Below are 18,641 nucleotides of genomic sequence, written 5' to 3' on the forward strand. Positions count from 1 at the left end.
GAGTGTAATGGATTAACAATTAAGAAAAGCAGAATAACTCAACTTTTGTTTTTTCTCTGACAAGGAGATGTAGTCTAGCAGGGCTAAAATAAAATGACATTAAACAAAAAAGCAAAAATGAGAAGTAAAAACAATCTTGCCACCTTAAATAACTTCAGGGCTCTTTGGACCAAAGAGTATCCCAAAGAGCTGCTGGAAGTTACAAGTGCTTTCTGTTAGCAACTATTGGAAATCATGAAGAATGCATGGTGACAGAAGACTGGAAATGAACACACAGTATTCCAGTTTTCAAAATAACTACAGTTAAATGGCTTTAATCATTTTTCTAAATAAAACATTTCATGAATCAAACTGAAGTTAGTAATTTTTTTGGGGGGGGGGAGATTTAAATAGGTGATAAGAGTAAAACAGTAATCAGTTTTTAAGCCCAATATTTAAGACCCTGAAGACAATAAGTTGTTTCAGGACTTAAATTTTTGTTTTATGTGGATTATAACTGTTTTATGTGTTCATTAAAACAGGTTGAATAGGACCTCTGCTTGGCAACTGTTTTTTAGCTGTGTTTGAATTTTTGTATGTGTTTCCAAGTAATAAAACTATAAAATATTTCTATATTTTAGATTTTTTACTAATTCGTCATAAATATCCTAATGTGAACATTTTACTCTGAATCCAGATGACCAGTCGCAAGCTTCTCCAGTTTTTATTTTTTAATTATTTAATTGTACTTGAATCAGAATGGGAAGCTATATGCTCAAACCTGGCCTTCAGTTGAAGCATCAAAGCTCCCCCTTGCAGAGCACTTTGAGGGAGGGCTGGCCTGCCCTTAAGACAATAGGTTTTGGAGAGGAGGAAAAGTGCAGACTACAAACTGCTCTTCTAAAATTCCCCCTCTCCTCCTCCCCTGCCTGGCCTAATAAATTCTATCCGTCCTTCAATGCCGAGGACAATTATCACCCCGTGGTCCCACAGCTCTTTATGTATTTTAGAAGAGCCAGTCTAATACACAGTTGGAAGTACATGTATCCCTTTCTCATACCATGTGAATGCCGTAGATGCAGGAACTCCTCTACCTTTGTATTCCCAGCAATCTAGAGCACTGTAAGATCAGTAATTCTTATGGAAAAAAAAAAAAAGCCAAATTACATAATAAATGAACAAAGGACAAGAAAATATCACCATTAACTAGAATGGACTCTGCTCCAGGAAAATTATTAATAGAGGCTGTCATTTTTCTCTATTAACATCTTACTGTAGGGGCACCTGGGTGGTGCAGTCAGTTTTAAGCATCCGACTCTTGGTTTTGGCTCAGGTCGTGATCTCAGGGTCGGGGGGGGGGGACAGAGCCCTGCATGGGGTTCCGCACTCAGCGGGGAGTTTGCTTGAGGATTCTCTCCCTCTGCCCTCCCGCTCTCTCTCTCAAATAAATCTTAAAAAAAATACCTTGCTGTGTCTCATTTTACTTACTGGGATGGGTGACAGGAAGTAAGCTGCATGGCCACTCTCTGATGCCATTTGTAAACTTGTACATGACACAGGGAGGATCAGATAAATCATGGAAGCCTGATACTATGATTGTTTTCTTGCCCTAACCACTGCCCAAAAGGGCATCTATTCTGACTTACCAATTCTACATATCTTCATAATGAGCATGGCTTTCCGATTTAACATACTGTTTAATAATCTATTTCAGAATTTTTCTATATTATAAGGTAAATTACCTGGTCTGTGGCTTCTGAAATAGAACTTTACCTCTTAAATTTTAGACTTTTGCCCAAGCTCAGTGTTCTGGCACCTTTCCTATATTCTGGTCCCTCAGAAATTACTGGTGGTGCTTTACAGTCACATCTACAAGTTCCCACTAACCTTAGGAGGATGCTTTTTATCTAAGCCTAGAAACAATAAATTCTTTTAACACATGGATGCTTTTCTGAGGGGGAGGGAGGGAACAGCTCCGCACTTCTTTTCATTGCCCTTATAACTACGGTGACCACCCTGTAAGACAGGCAAGGTATCAACAGGGAAAGGGAAATTCTAGAAGGGGAAGGCTAAGGAAGTCCTGAGTTGTTGACCCTCACCCTAACCCCAATAACAGGCAGCAATCTGTCACGAACAATTAAACCCAGAGAGGAAAGAAAGGGAACTAGCGTCCATGAAGAATTATTAAGTGCCACGCACCTTACTCCCTTTCATTCCTATCAACTCACTGAGAGCCTGTTTGGTGGGAAAAGTACATGAACTTGGGTACTGGAGACCCTGGTCAAAATCCTGTCTCATGCCTACCTCTTAACTTCAGCTCTGCCCTTTCTTGATTCCAGTCCTTGCCTGCCTAACAGCAATTACATTCCTGCTGCTACTCCGTTTCAATATTAGGCCATCAGACTGTAAATCCTTCTTGGGTGCCTACTGTTCTGACCCCGTCAATCCTATGGTAAGACAGAAGATAAACCCAACTTTTCCACACCATTTCTTCAGTGATTCAGGTCCTGTATCTTCTTTAAGTCAAGACTTTTAGCTGGAAAAAGAAATATCTTTACCTCCAAATTCTTCAATTTTCAATTCGTGGCTCCCAAGTCCTGGAGGTGTTTTCCAGATTTCTTGTGTTGCATCACTCAGTCCTAGGTTAATAGACAAAAGTGAGTACTGAGCAAAGGTTTGAAATGCCTTAGGAGACTTTTTCACATTTCCATGCATATCCCCAAAAGATGGCACCACACACATGCTAGGACCTCATCATTCATTACGTGGAAGTCACTCTTGGGGGGTGACTTTTCCCCTTCTCATCACTATATTTCATGCCATAAAATATTCCAAGAAACAGATGATATAGTCCCTGCCCTGAAAGCAGCTTACAATCTAGTTGGCGAGATCAAACCACCACAAATGAAAGTTTATAGCTATGAAGTTATAAAACATAGCAGAATTCGCCACAAGTGAATGAAGCCAATGAATTGCAGTGGTTAAGAAATACTGTAGAAATGGAAAACTGGACCATGAAAGTCTTGGACACTAACAGGTTAAGTTTCATGACTATTTATTTTCTCAGTGGGTTTTCAATATCTATGGAATGAATAGCAGGACAGGAAGAAAGCAGGCATTAAATATAAAGCAGGGGATCTCACAGTGGAGAGACAAGAAAGCACAAATCACTTCTTGCATGTGGGAAAGGAAAGCAAATATGCCAAACATACCAAGAACTCCGGCAAAGGTGAGGTTTACTAACTTCCTTGGCAAGGAAGGCAAAAGGAAGAATTCCAAAGGGTTCTAACAGTCTTATCTGATAGAAAGCAACACATGAATTCCTTTAAACAAAGAATTATTCAGTTAAAAACATGTATAACCACCCCAGTCGATATTTCCATCCTACCAGCTTCATCACTCACAAGTTTAATTCCTTGGTTTTCTCTGAGCACACTGCTTTTTCGTGTTTTCAACCCTTTGTACATGGAATTCCTCTGCCACCTCAAAGCCCACAACTCTGTCTTCAGTCAGCCATAACCTTCTTGGAGGTACTGGGAAAGGTACATGAACTTGGGTATTGGAGACCTTGGTCAAGATCCTATCCCATGCCTACCTCTTAACACATTGTTAAGAGCCTTCCCCTTCTCTTCCAGGCAGCAAATCACTCCATCTTCTGGGTACCTTCATCCTACTTTGTTTATTCCTCTTTTAAGATACTTAACCATGTTCCTGTGATTTACTTGCTTTGTGTACCTGAATTCATTAGCTTGAATGATTTACAAGGGTAGATTCTACAGGTCTAATATTTTTCTATATATGGCCCTGGCATGCAACACACAACAGGCATTCAATTCAATGTTTGTTGAATGAATTTATTGCATGTTTCCTTATACAAGCACCACTCAACAACATAATGAATTCAGTAAGCTTTACAGAATTTGTAGAATTCTCACCACTGGTCTTTTCTTGTGCTGACCCTTGCTAACATCAAGGGTTTAATAGGGGGTTTAATTAATGAAACCCAGGTAAACATCTTTTTAATGATTAACCATAATACAAGAAAACCTCAAGTACTTGAGAAGTGTATGAATAACATGTACTCTTGAGTTGTTTTTCTCAAATATTTATTAGTCAAGTTTCTCACAGGAGCTAGACAATAGTCCATTCAAGGCTGGAGTATCTATGCTGCTGAAGAAAAATCCCCATGCTCTGGCTATCAGAAGCACAGGTGACAAGACTGACATTGTTTCAGAGGTTAAGAAATTAAATGTAATTTCTTCTGGGGGGACAAAAGATTTTCCTTAAGAAACAACTTTTAGGCTGACTAGTTGTGTAAAATGTAGTACTGCAGAATTTTCATCTAGACAAATGTAAACAGTTTATTACCAGTTCCTAACTTCACCATAGAAACACCTTAAAATCATTTTTATGGAATGTCTGATTCTCAGTGGCATTGTCAGATGGTGAGTAGTTGAGTTTGAAGAGATAAAGCTGGGGCCAGAATATGGAAAGCTGTGAATGCCAACCTACGGGATTTGAACTTTATCGAGTATTCAGTGGGAGCCACTGGAAATATTTCAGCAGAATAATGGAAGAGGGACCTAGTTCTCATTCTTGTGGCACTGATGTGAGGAATGGCTTAAAGTTGGGGGAAATGAGGTGGGGGGTGTGAGGTAACAGTTTTTTACTAGAGTGATGACCATGAATATATTTATAAATAGATGCAACTAACATTCAAAGTAGAATGGACAGGACCCAGTAAGAGGCTAGATATGAAGAATAAAGAGTGTCAAGTTGCTAACCACTGAGGTTTATGGTTGGCAAATCCCTGGCTGGAATAGGAGAAAGCAGCCACCACTGAGAAAAAGCTTACCATGGGAGAGAGAGCCAAAATTAGCACTCTGATCTCCTGATCCCCCATCCAATTTTCTTTTCACTATAGCTTTGCCTCATCTGGAATTTAAGCTGGTCTGAAAGACCATAAGCCTCAGCATGCAACTTGATATGGCATAACAAAACCTTAGTTAAATTACTTCGAGGGTATTTTCTTTTTTCTTAGACCTTGGTATAATTCTAGCTGTTGTGCCAACTAGCTTTGATCTTGGGCAAATAATTTTTATTCAATTTATTTCTTTTGTTAAATTTGCACAGATATATTTCTTATCTCCAAAAACAAATAATTTCTTTGAGAGTGGTGATGTGGATAATAATATTCATCTTTTGCCATTGATTATAATACCCAAGAAGTTCCTCTGTAAAACGGTGTCAAATTAATGAATATAAATAGCAAGAACCACCTGTTAGAAACAAAATGTTGTTGAAAACACAAACAGAACCTGAACTGTTTACATTAATTTAGGCTCCCAGGGAAGCTTTCCTGCCTTTTATTAGTCCTATGACTCCTTACGGACATTGTCCAACATTCATAAGTACCTGACATCCAAAGCCACATTGTACTTTAATACAAGAGATAATACAAGAGAAGAACATGTCCATTTCACAGGAGAGCCTTTTCCCCAGGCTTTTCATCATCCTTCCTCCCAGCTTTTATGTGGCAGCAATGAAGGGCAAAGGAGACCCTGAGAAACACCTTTCAGTTTTAAGTTAACACAAAGCATGGCTTGGTTTAGTTTCTGTTCTTCACTGCAGAGAAATGCTGTACATTACATACTTACATTTTAGGCTTCCTCACCTTCCTGTGATTGATATTACCAGTATTCAGTCCTTAGTCCTGTGCAAACTACTTACAACACTTACAGGCAGCCCACAGAGAAAGGTTTCTGGATTTGTAGGATCCTCCCTTTACAGCATTCAGCTTCACTATAAACTAAAAGTTCTTGCTCCAGGAACTCTGGCCAGCATACCCCCCATCTGGGCACCCTTAGGTCATTGGCTCCAGCATAGGTGGGTAGGAGAGCTAAGCCAGCAGAAGAAAAGCAAAACTGAGAATGGAAGAGAGGAGAGGTCATAAGGACAAGGGAGTGTAATCCGTGACTAATAAACACTGAGATGCCTTTTCTATGTGGTTTGCAAAATGTCTTTGGAGGCAATTCCAAAAGTAAAGTTTCAAAAATGTTCTAAGTAATACTAATATCCCTACAGTAAGTACGTGGCTTCCCAAGAGTACCGTTTTAAAAAGACAGGGGCGCCTGGGTGGCTCAGTTGGTTAAGCGACTGCCTTCAGTTCAGGTCATGATCCTGGAGTCCCGGGATCGAGTCCCGCATCGGGCTCCCTGCTCGGCAGGGAGTCTGCTTCTCCCTCTGACCCTCCTCCCTCTCATGCTCTCTCTCTCATTTTCTCTCTCAAATAAATAAAATCTTTTAAAAAAATAAAATAAAATAAAATAAAAAGACAGTAATCATTTGATTCTGAGTTATGATAGATTTAAAAAAAAAAACAGATTTCATTTTCAATACAAAAAAGCACTGCTGAAGAGATGGCTATAACCCATGGAATACGAGGAAATTTGTAGGGATGTGTAGGTGGGACGGAAACATTTTTAATTTTACAGTCTAAGGACCAAATTCAGCACTAGGTACCTTCTACATCAGCCACTATTAAAAACTTTGAGGCTGTAGGACACTTCACGACAAAAGATTAAAAAAAAAACAACAACAACTGCAAATAAACAGCACATGTAATTTCACAGCAAGCCTGCCTTATGGAATATACCAGTATTTGGGTGAAGCAGGATGAATGGCCTACCTTAATTTTATATACAGAAGCAGCATGGTATGAGAGTAACAAATTTTTGTAGTTCAAGAGACCTAGTTAACATCCCTCTGGTTTCAACCTTTTACAGCTGAATAACCCTCTGCAAGTCACTCAACTTCTCTGAGACTCAGTTTCCTTACCTGTAAAATGCCTAGCGAAGTGCCTGGAAAACAGAAGATATTCAATAAATATCCGTTCCTCCATATGGTGTCTTCTTCTTTTCAAACTAAGGGTCACAACCCATTGGTAGGTTATGAAATCAATTTGGTAGGTTGCAACCAGCAATATTTTAAAAACTGAAATAAAAAACATCAGAGTACACTACACATAATGGTATTCTCCATTATACATATTCTGAGTTTTTATATAAATGCATTTTTTACTGTGGGTTACAACCACAAAGTTTCAAAGTCTCTGCTCTACAGAGAAATTCTCAGATTATTGTATCAGAAAGAGTTTAGAAAAACAAAAAAGGTCTTTAGAAGCACTTTTATTCAAATGAACCTCTATTTCCCCCCTCTATTCTGTACTTTTCACCCCTGTAATTTAATTTTATAACTGGAAGTTTGTACCTCTGTAAATTTTAAGAACTTAATCAAAGTGACCCTTATCTTCTAACTTCAATCTAGTAAAAATAAGACATGAATCACAGAGAAGATAAATTTAATCTGGTACCCTAGGGCATTAAATTCAGTTTAAGATTGGTTTCTGTGTCATATTAACTAATTCATACCTCTAAGCACTTTACAGTTTATAGGTATATAATTTATAGTTGATTAAACACTTCTAGAAATTTCTACAAAAAGTTAGCTATTAGATTCTATTATGGGGAAATGAGATATAATTTCTAAATGATTTTAAACTATAAAACTTTTTAAAAGGACGGCAATTTGCCTGAGCATGAAGACTTCTGGAGTAATATTCCAATCCTGATGAGTAGTAAAAATCAAAGTCCTATATGAGCACATACAGTGGTATCCCAAACTGGCTGATGAAAAATGCAAGATCCTCAAACAAAATGTAAGCTTCAATTACAATAGGCCTCCTCTCTCCTCCAGTTTCCATGTAAAACTAGCCTGATAGGGTAATGAGTCCCTAGTGCCACTAAGATGGTGGGCTAAGGGTAGGGGGCACCTGGGTGGCACAGTCGGTTAAGCGTCCGACTCTTGGTCTCACAACTCAGGGTCGTGAGACTGAGCCCCGCATCAGACTCTACGCTCAGTGTGGAGTCTGCTTAAGACTCCCTCTGCCCCTCCCGCTCATGCTGTGTTTCTCTCTTTCTAAAATAAATAAATCAACATTAAAAAAAAAAAAAAGATGGTGGGCTAAAAAGTGTAGCCAGTTGTGGGTTGGCAGAGTGAGAATGATATGGAGCAATGAAGACTGGGCCACACTGAAGGGGAGAATACTTGGAAATTACAGAATTCAATGATACAGCTGAATCTTGATGTAACTATACTTTAAATTTATAATTTTAGCTGACCAGGCCAGACTGGCTGGCCATTGTTAGAGTTACCAATGCGACTGAAGTTTAGCAATCTTGTTTTAAATAAGCACCCTGGATGAGTCCTCGTTCTGGTTTGAATACTCTGTGTTAAAGGACAGCAAAGATCAGAAAATATTTAAGAAGGTGGAGTTCCAAAATAATTACCCTAACCTTACAGGTACCAGTATCAAATACTGCATCAGAATCTGACACTTATTCAAAGCACTTCCTTTTTGGCATCATACTGAAGATACAAGTCAGCAGATAGCAATACTTGATATTTTCCAGTTATTTAATGCCAGTAAGAAACGGTGCTTTCTCTTCATTAGACTTCATTGGTGAGAGTCAAAAAAGTGTGAGAGAAAGGTCTATCTACATTAGACAAAGAAGTAAAAGGTAGCAAGCAAACAATACAAATTAAGAGTAAACTCAACGAGAGAGAAGTGATAAACCATTCAACCACCAGAGGAATCTGTTTGGCTCCTGAGCTCACACATTTTGTGGTAAAGGTGCCCATTTCTCTGCTCTCAGAAAACGGTAAAGATTAAGGCAAAAGGTGGCTCCTTCCTATTTCAAATGAATTGGGGGTACAGGATGAGGCTACCTGTTTTGGCTATTTGAGATAGACACTGGATTGGGCTGGGCCATGCTTGCTATCAATGTCAAGTGTTGGGGTTAGCACCACAAATCCTTCATCAGGATCAGTCTTGGCACCAGGCTTTGTCTATCAGCTTCAATGTGAGAAAAGACTAGCAAGAATGCCATTCTTAGGAAGAAATAACAGCTGTGAAAAGTAAAGCAAAGCATAGAGACAGCAAAGCCTGGGGAAAGGATGGTAGTAACAGAAGTGAGGTAGAAAGCTAGTTCTTAGCTCCCCAAAGGGCCAGCTGAAAAGACTTAGGGTCAGAGATTCCTTGTGTGGCCCGTACATCAGTCTCTTGAAATTTTAAGATGCCCCAAGAAATGAGCTGGTGTCCCCCTGTCTTCTGCTTATTTTTTTACCTCACACTCTAACAATGTTGGAAATATTTGGAGCTTTCTCTTCCTTTCTCTCTTTAACCTAAAGGTTACAGGAAAAGATGAACAGAGATGGGACACAATACAAGAAAGCAGATTATGAGAAGTCCTCATTACACATGGGTAGAATTCATCCCACAAGCCAAAGAACTTTGCAGAATTACAAGGCAGGGAAGGCAGAGGGCACTAGATCTTTGAGGTGTTAAGAGACAGGCTGACAGACCAAGCTTAGTGACTGGCTTAATAGTCCCCTATCACTTGAGATTCTGTGTTCTTTATTTAAAGAGACAGAAGGAGGAGCTCACAGAAGAAGCCAGTGTCACAAATTAAGGTATCTCAAAGAGAAGTTGTACCTCCCTTTCCTTTTTCTTACACTATTAGTGTCCTTCACCAGAAAATACAGGTGGACCAAACTGTAATAGGGTTCACCAAATGGACTCCATTCTGTAGTTCATCTGCACCCCTTACTAGATCCTGATTTCCTTATTTGATAAGAAAGGCTCCTGAACTCCCCATTCTTTTCTTTGTTAACAGGCCTAAATAACCTCCTATATTTAGGAGATAAATAAGCATATTTAGAATACACTTAGCCTTAGGGTCTCCAAGTCAGGGTTATGGAATAGACTAGTCTTCCATAATCCATCATATCCATACATCTCAAGTCCTTATCAAAGTTATAAATTCATTTTTCACATTTCCAGGCAAAAATCTGCTCCCTGGCAGTCCTTAAACTTTACCTGACAACATTACACACCCTCAACCCAGGCTCCTCAATCTCTAACATCTCCACTAACACTCCAGCAAACAAAAAGATATATCCACTTATCACAGTTCAATCCCATTTGAGCATCTACAGCCACTATCTTGACATAATCATGTTCCAAAAGCTGACTGAGTGTCCAACAGTAGCAAAGGTCCTCATTAGGATAAACATATTGGTGCCAATAATACTGAAGTTTGGTTTTTAACTGCATTTTTTGTCAGTTTGGCTGGGAAGATCTGGACAGCTGGAAGTGAGCTTCTCCATCATTTTCTGTTTCTTTCTTTGTATCAATTTTCCACCTGTGAAGCCCAACACCCCACCACCAAGTGCAGCTGCAATTCCTGCCACTTTGAAGCCTGCAAGGAGGCCAATCGGACCCCCCACCACTCCTCCGATGAGTGCACCTGCCACAGGCAGAGCTGCCAGCTTGTATTTTGCAGCCTGTAAAAAAAAAAAAAAAAAAATTCAATTTAGAAATTGTGTTGAGAATATCCGCCTGTGGTGATGTGCATTTTCCTCTCATTACTCCTGGCAATGCTTCTTTAACTCTTGGTACATAATTAACCTTAGAGATTGGGGGGTGGGGGGAGTATTCCACAGGTACTACAATTGCTCATCTCAGAACTTGGAGAAATGAGCTACAAAGAGTGGACTACTACAAACTGATTTTACTTGCAAAACAATCAATCCACTAACTATCTAGCAAACTTATTTAAACAGTTTCAGCTGCTATAGATACCCCCAAAGCTTTTATGTTGCATAGAGATTATCCTGTGCTGTATACCTGGGGTTAAAAGCAATATTCTAGGGTGCCTGGGTGGCTCAGTCGGTTGAGCGACTGCCTTCGGCTCAGGTCATGATCCTGGAGTCCCTGGATCGAGTCCCGCATCGGGCTCCCTGCTCGGCAGGGAGTCTGCTTCTCCCTCTGACCCTCCCCCCTCTCATGTGCTCTCTGTCTCTCTCATTCTGTCTCAAATAAATAAAATCTTTTTTTTAAAAAAAAGCAATATTCTATGGGAAAGAGATGGTCCCCCTCCCCACGTACTGTCACATCCTTACCCTCTTGCCCCTGCTGGATTCTGGCAACACTCTCTACTTCACTCCCTGAACCTCTGCAAATATTGCCTTGTAACACCAAAATGCCTTATAGCGGGGCTTTGGTTTATACCCTAAAAAAATTTCTCGCCCAACAGAATGAATCTTAGAGTAGAATATTACAACAGTCATTGATTTCTTGCACTACTATGTGTCGTTTGTTCCTTATTTCCTTAATTGCTGGTTCCTTCCACATTAAAGAGAGCAGATCAATTGGGTTAATACTAGAGATTCCTGGGAGCCAGAGTACCATTGATTTGTCAGCAGGAGCAGAATCTTACCTTCCCCAAGTTTTTGGTTCCCTCTTCAACATTCACAGCAGCTCTGTTGACATGGTCTTCAATGCTGTCAATCTTCTCCTGCTGAGACTAGATGCAAAGGAATTATGAGTGAGCGGTCCTGCTGGGGAGCAGTACTCAGCCAATACACACTATTTTAATTCCTGTAATCAGGATCCCGTGTACTGCAGCCTTGCAGTCTGAACAGTGGTTCATTAATAACGTCTGATAAACTATGTCGAAAGTACAAATTCACTTGTATAAAGAAAAAAAGTGACTTAATTATTAGATAATAAAAGGGTGGCACCTTTATAGGAAAAAGCATCTCAGACTAAAACTCATTCAAACATACAAACATATTATTCTCCAAATGAATCTTCTTTGTAAGAGAAGAAAAATCCAAATAAGCATTTACATGTCGCGGTGAGGTTGATGATAAAAAACAAAAACAAAATCAAACATAAAAACCTCTTTAATTGGGGCACCTGGGTGGCTCAGTCGTTAAGCATCTGCCTTCGGCTCAGGTCATGATCCTAGGGTCCTGGGATCGAGCCCCGCATTGGGCTCCCTGCTCCGCGGGAAGCCTGCTTCTCCCTCTCCCACTCCCCCTGCTTGTGTTCTCTCTCTCGCTGTCTCTCTCTCTGTCAAATAAATAAATAAAATCTTAAAAAAAAAACCTCTTTAACTTCTTTGAAGAGTCAAAAATTTAAAACACGTAAATTTGCCGGAGTAAAATGCCCTTGGATCCATAAATATAAATGATTACATTTTAAAAATGAGAATATAATTTGGTTTGATCAGTTATGAAAACTTTCCACTTGTGATATGCAGTAGGGAGCAATGAATGCATTTACTGTCCTGAGTTTCACACCTGTACACTTTAATACATTTTAAAATCATTACAAGTTAAAATGTTTCAGATCAAAGATATTAATAAAGCATTCTACAAACGGCAACACCTGTGCTGACACAACAGAACCTGTGACTCATGGAACCTCTGGGTAGAAGGAATAACCTTCCCCTCAGAGGTGTGAAGCCCCACTACATTTCTCACTAGTTGTTACTGAGCCTCAGCTCAAACACCTCCAATGATGGGAACTCATTACTTGCCACAGGAACACATTCCCATTTTAAATAAAATTTAGACAGAATTTACATACAATAATATGCACCCATTTTAAGGGTACAGAATGATGAATTCTGACAAATGTATAAAACTCAAGTAACCCCATCACATCAATATACAGACTAGGGGGTTTTTTGTTTGTTTTTAAAAATTCATTTATTTATTTTAGAGACAGAGAGTGCATGTGCATTTGGTGGGGAGGGGGAGAGGGAGAGGAAGGAGAGTCTTAAGCAGACTCCATGCTGGGCGCAGAGCCCAACATGGGGCTTGATTCCATGATCCTGAGATCATGATCTGAGCCAAAACCCAGAGTTGGACACTTAACCGACTGAGCCACCCAGGTGCCCCTAGGTTTTTCTTTTTTTTTTAATTCACAGAAAAAAGAAAAGAATCCTTCTTTGATCCCAGCTAAATCCCACTTCTACAATGACTGTGAAATAATTCAACTTGAATCCTGAAGCATTTGATTGCCCTCTTAACTTACACTGAATCAGATATAACACTCTTCTAACTCCAACCATCATTCAAGGACACGAAACACAACACAGCTAATTATTTCCCCACAGTTGCTTCCTTAAGCATTATTGACATTCCTTCCCTTCTCATACACCAAGTATGCACCTTTTCCCTGGTAGACCTTTCATGGTATCCCTTCATTCCTGTATCCTCCACTGCTATCTTGGTATCTCTAACACAACCCCTAAAAAAGTCCTTTATCAGTTTTCCTTTTAACATTTCTGTCTAAGACAAGTACAATGATTCTCACATGTGAGTAAGCACCAGAATTGCCCAGAAGACTTATTAAAGCATGGACTGCTGGGTCCCACCTCCAGAGTTTCTTTTTTCTTTTTTTTATCTTTTTTTTTTTTTTTTAAGATTTTATTTATTTGAGAGAGAGAGAATGAGAGACAGAGAGCATGAGAGGGAGGAGGGTCAGAGGGAGAAGCAGACTCCCTGACGAGCAGGGAGCCCGATGCGGGACTCGATCCCGTGACTCCAGGATCATGACCTGAGCCAAAGGCAGTCGCTTAACCAACTGAGCCACCCAGGCGCCCCCACCTCCAGAGTTTCTGATTCCATAGAACTTCAGGTGATGCCTGAGAATTTGCATGTCTTATGAGTTCCCAGGTGATGCTGCAAGACCATGATTCTCACACTTTAAAAACCACTAATATATGTACACAACTGGATTAAGGGCATAACCTTCTTGGCCAGATGTCCTGTGTTCAAATTCCAGCACTGTGTGCCCTTGGACAAATTATTCAAGCTCTCCAGGTGTCAAAACTCTCATCTCTCAAGTGAGGATGATGATATACCTCAAAGAAGTGAAGTGAGGATAAAATGAGATAGGGTCTGTAGAGCGTGAGGAGAAAAAAGTCATCCTGATCTTCTCAAGAATCTTTCTTTTCTAAAAAGTGTACTAAACTTTTTCCTATGAGGCTTGAAAATTCTTGGCATTAGATCTCTTCTAGCCATTCATTTATTCACTTTTTATTTTCCTCAGACAATAAACTTTTTTAATGTTAGCTTTCTTCTTCCAACCCATAGAAGCATAAGTGCCAACACAAGTAACATCCAACCTGTTGGGATTTCTGACACTGAATTTCTATCATTGTTTCTATTTGGGAGATCCCTAACACTTTCCATTCTTGCCTGAAAGTCTGTATTCACAGATAAATCACAGGTGTGATCACCAACCTCCACATCTTGATGAGCTGAGGGGTAGAGGGAAAATAGCCAATAGTCTCCTTTTTCTCAGGCCCCAAATAATTTTCCTATACCTCCCAACCTCCCTTTTTTGCTTCTGATTTGCTTATGTTTGCTTTCATCTGCCTGGGCCTCCCACACTTGATAATCTTCAAACTCCCCTTTTGACATTTTAGACTTTGGCCCCTCATATATGTTCTCAGCACCCCTTTAACAAGGAGTTAAACCATATATGAAAGACACTAGTGTTTCTCTAAAGTAATATAAAGACTCTTCCCTTAGTAAAAGAAAAAAGAATTCTCAAAAGACTCTAAGAATATGTCTATGCATTTCATTTTAAAAAATAGTGAATTAGGTCCCCTTAATATTCTTTCTGAAAAAATAACTGAATCTTAATAAGCAGTTATAGGAGCATCTAAGATTCTGGGAAAAAGTGTGATTTATTAAATTAATGTTGGTCAAGCAGAATGCAATTTGGGCATCCGAAGTCAAAACTAATGAACTGTTTTTCCCTTGAATGCTTGTTGTGGAGACTTGTATACCCAGCATCCTCTATATCAAGCAACAGTAATACTTTCAACAAATCCATCCCCAAATCTATTTACATCAATAAAAATGCTCTCCCTTGGAGAGTCCTGCTAGTAGTTGTACAGTTTTATTAATGTGCTAAAAGCTACAGGTTTCTTTAAGAAGCTATTGCCAAAAGTGGTTATTTTCCTTTATTCCTGACTCTCAATTACAGCCATTTTTCAAGGCTAGCTCTAGTCTTAGATCTTGGCCAATCCAGGTTAACACTGGGCTATCCTGGTTCTGAAGTCCAAAAGTACCTAATCTATAATTCTTAATCATAGGCAATAAATCATACATACAGAAAAGCCCAGAAACATACAAACACTACTATATATAGAGTCCAGGATGATACTGGCCTGGAGTAGGCAATAAACAGAGTAGCTAAGTAGGATGTCGATATCACAGGATTCAGCAATAGGAGGGGACTGTAGAGACTATAGTAGTAGTACAAGTCTAAAGGTAACAGTGGTAGAACTCTAAGCAAGGAGCCAAAGAGGGAATCCTATAAGGGAGGGACATAGACAGGAATGCAGTTGGAGTCAGTGGAAGGAAAGGGGATGGGAAGTAACAGACGTTATCTCATTTAGTCCTCCCATCAATTTTACGAAGTTCATTGTCGTCAAACAACATCCTTAAAGTCAAGTGGGTAATAAATCCGATTGATCTGATCTGATCTAATCCACTACAACCCAGTTTTTATGCCTAGGGAATAAGGTAGAAGGTAGAGACAAAACTGGACCAGCAGCAAGGGTGACATGCCACTGAGTGACAGGTCCAGAGTTCTTTAAATTCCCCTTGACAAGAAATAGGGCTAGTTCCATAAGTACAGGAAGAGAAGAGGGCACTTGAGCAATAAAAGTTGAAGAAAACTGAAGGAGGATGCTTAGATATTATTACTGGACTGCACCTGGACCTCTCGATGGCTTTGTAGGTTCATTTTTCATTATGGTAAAAAATACATAATATAAAATTTACAGTTTTAACCATTTTTAGTGTGCAATTTAGTAGCATTAAGTACATTCACAATGTTACGCAATTATCAAGACTATCCTACAGGGTTTTGTTTTGTTTTTAATTGTTCTCTATTCTTCACGGAGCTTACTTATTAGCACAGTCCTATGCACACAGGAAGTGCTCCAAAATACATGGTTAATTTGTCTAGATACTATCATGTCCATGTGATGATAATGAGAGGATGTGGTTACTCTGCTTATGTTTCCAAGTCATTTGGTGCCTAAATGGAGCTTCTGTGAGTCCTGACCATGTGGTCGTGAGAACTCAATCACCCCGGGAACAGTAATCAGTGGTTCTCCTTTGAGCTTTTGCCTAATACATTCTGTTCCATGTCCTCACACAGATTATTATAAATAGGACATTTGTATACAACTATGGCTATAGTCAAAGCCTTCCTACACAAATCTTCCTTAGATTAGGGGTTAGGAGCTGCTTACGTAATCTAATCGGATATATAATTATTAAATGGCTGCAAGCCCTCAATTTTCCTTTCATGTGCCTATCCCTCTGGAAGGGAAATGTATTTGTCTGGAATGAGAAGAACTCTGTACATGTTTGTTTGTTTCTTAAATCAACTATTATTGAGGTATAATTTACATACATTATAACTCACACATTTTTTTTTTAAGATTTTTATTTATTTATTCATGAGAGAGAGAGAGAGGCAGAAGGAGAAGCAGGCTCCCAAGGAGCAGGGAGCCCGATGCGGGACTCGATCCCAGGACCCTGGGATCATGACCTGAGCCGAAGGCAGACGCTTAACCATCTGAGCCACCCAGGCACCCTATAACTCACACATTTTAATGTGTAGATATCAATGACTTTTGACAAATGTATGTATTTGTATATACCATACACCTACAGATTTTACAAACTACATTAGATCAGAGAGTTAGAATAGCTGAATAAATCTCAATTCTGAAACAACAAATATTTGGGGATTCTTCTATCATTCCCTTTTAGATGCAAGTATATGGATAGATTATACAGATACCTAATCCAGAAACTTCAAGCATTTTGCTTCTAAGGAAAATGCTTTAAACAATTTACTGATGTTCAATTTTAGGCATTAGATTTCAAGAAAAAATACAAAAACTAGAAAACAAACAGATGAAGGGACTAGCATTGAAAAGCCTAGAAATCATATTCTAGAAGGAACATATTAAAGAATTAAAAGTTCTTAAAAGAAAAAAATATGATGAGGTTGGACAGGGTGAGGAAGGATAATGTTGGTCTCAAAAAGTTGAAAAATTTTATATGGAAATATGACAAAACTTGTTCAGCATACGGCTCCAAGAGGGCAAAAGCACCAGAGGGAAGTTATTATAGGGCAGTGTTTATATAAGGAAGAACTTCTACGAGGCAGAGTCTCCAAATGGAATGGCTCAAGTATAAAGTATCCCTGCACTGTAACTGTTCAGGAAGAGGCAAAAAACCATCTATAGGAGAAGCTGGGGCAAGAACAGAATAATGAGGGGCGCCTGGGTGGCTCAGTTGGTTAAGCGACTGCCTTCGGCTCAGGTCATGATCCTGGAGTCCCTGGATCGAGTCCCGCATCGGGCTCCCTGCTCGGCAGGGAGCCTGCTTCTGCCTCTGACCCTCCCCCCTCTCAGGTGCTTTCTCTCTCTCATTCTCTCTGTCTCAAATAAATAAATAAAATCTTTAAAAAAAAAAAAAAGAACAGAAGAATCAGATTCGCTGGCCTCGTAAGTCCTGTCCAATTCCAATTCTGAGATTGTATAACCCAGGAACCTCTTATACTTGAAAGCCAGATGTCAGGGAAACCATAATTCAAAGATGTAAAACCCCCAGATCATGGTTTGATCAAGAACAAAGAACTAAACCTAGACAGAAGCATGAGCAGACACAGGTTTGTTCCTGTATGTGCATACAGATACACACATATATCCAACCTTCCTATACTTCCTGGGAAGGAAACTAAGAATAATTTAGAAAAATAATGACAGAAAACCTATTCTGTCTTTCCCACCAAATCTACTTTATGTTTCCTCATCTATGTTAACAATATGAGACTGGCTACCCAATTACGCAGAATAAAACCTTAATGTTTGACTCTTCCATCTTCCTCCATTTCTACTAAGTCTACCCAGAAACGCCCCTCAGCTGTCCTTTACCTTTATACTTGTATTGCCATTGCTCTTGGTGAAACTCTTGCTTGATTCCTAACTAGTCATCCTGCCTATTATTGCTCCCTTCCCCATTATTCACACTGCTAACAGTAATCCTTCTCAACCAGACTGGATCGTATCACTCTAACCTGCTCAAAAATCCACATCGGCTCCTCAATGCCTACAAATTAAAGTGCAAATTCTTTGGTATGGCCCTCAATGCCATCTCAGTCAGGCACTCACACTCCTTACTTTGCTTGCCCATAGTATCTCATGCTTTGGTTATACCGCAATACTTGTCATTCCTGAAAGGCCATACACTTCTCTACTCCATGTCTTTGTTCAGCTGTTTTCAAATGCACCCTTCCCCACTCCCATCTATTGACATTTGACTCAATTTTCAAGGCTCAAGCAAATGCTACCTATCTCATGAAGCTATTCTTAATGCTTCCACCTTACAATCCCTGCCTCCCTCCCTTGGAATTAAATGCTTCTGTTAGAGCTGATAATACTTCCCCTTCATACCTCATTTTTGCATTTAATACTCATGCTTGAAATTTCAGTTTTTGGGGTCCAAACTTATCTCCACCCACTATAAATCCTTAAAGGCAGAGAACAGGCCTCATTTATTTCCATAGCTAACCTTGTCAGACCCCTGGTGCCAAGGTTTAACACAGGACCTTTTATATAACAAATGCTTGATAAATGTTTATTAAACTGATCTGGAGGCTGAGGACTGTTAGACTTCTATCCATGGCTCAATACCAGTCTTAAAAATTG

General features: G+C 39.5%; 1 protein-coding gene across 1 annotated transcript in view; it reads right to left on the reverse strand.

The window, feature by feature from the left end:
• Positions 1 to 8,160: 8,160 nt before the first annotated feature.
• Positions 8,161 to 18,641, reverse strand: part of STX17 (syntaxin 17) — a 61,523-nt gene continuing 51,042 nt past the window's right edge. Inside the window, exons 7-8 of the mRNA XM_035016211.1 lie at positions 11,319 to 11,405; positions 8,161 to 10,383 (exon numbers count right to left, since the gene is read on the reverse strand). Of these exons, the coding sequence (XP_034872102.1) occupies positions 10,144 to 10,383; positions 11,319 to 11,405 (327 nt within the window). The 3' untranslated portion in view covers positions 8,161 to 10,143. The remainder of the gene's footprint in view (positions 10,384 to 11,318; positions 11,406 to 18,641) is intronic.

The sequence above is a fragment of the Mirounga leonina genome, unplaced genomic scaffold (genome assembly GCF_011800145.1).
Source record: "Mirounga leonina isolate KUSES-001 unplaced genomic scaffold, KU_Mleo_1.0 Mir_170, whole genome shotgun sequence".
NCBI classification, from domain to species: domain Eukaryota; kingdom Metazoa; phylum Chordata; class Mammalia; order Carnivora; family Phocidae; genus Mirounga; species Mirounga leonina.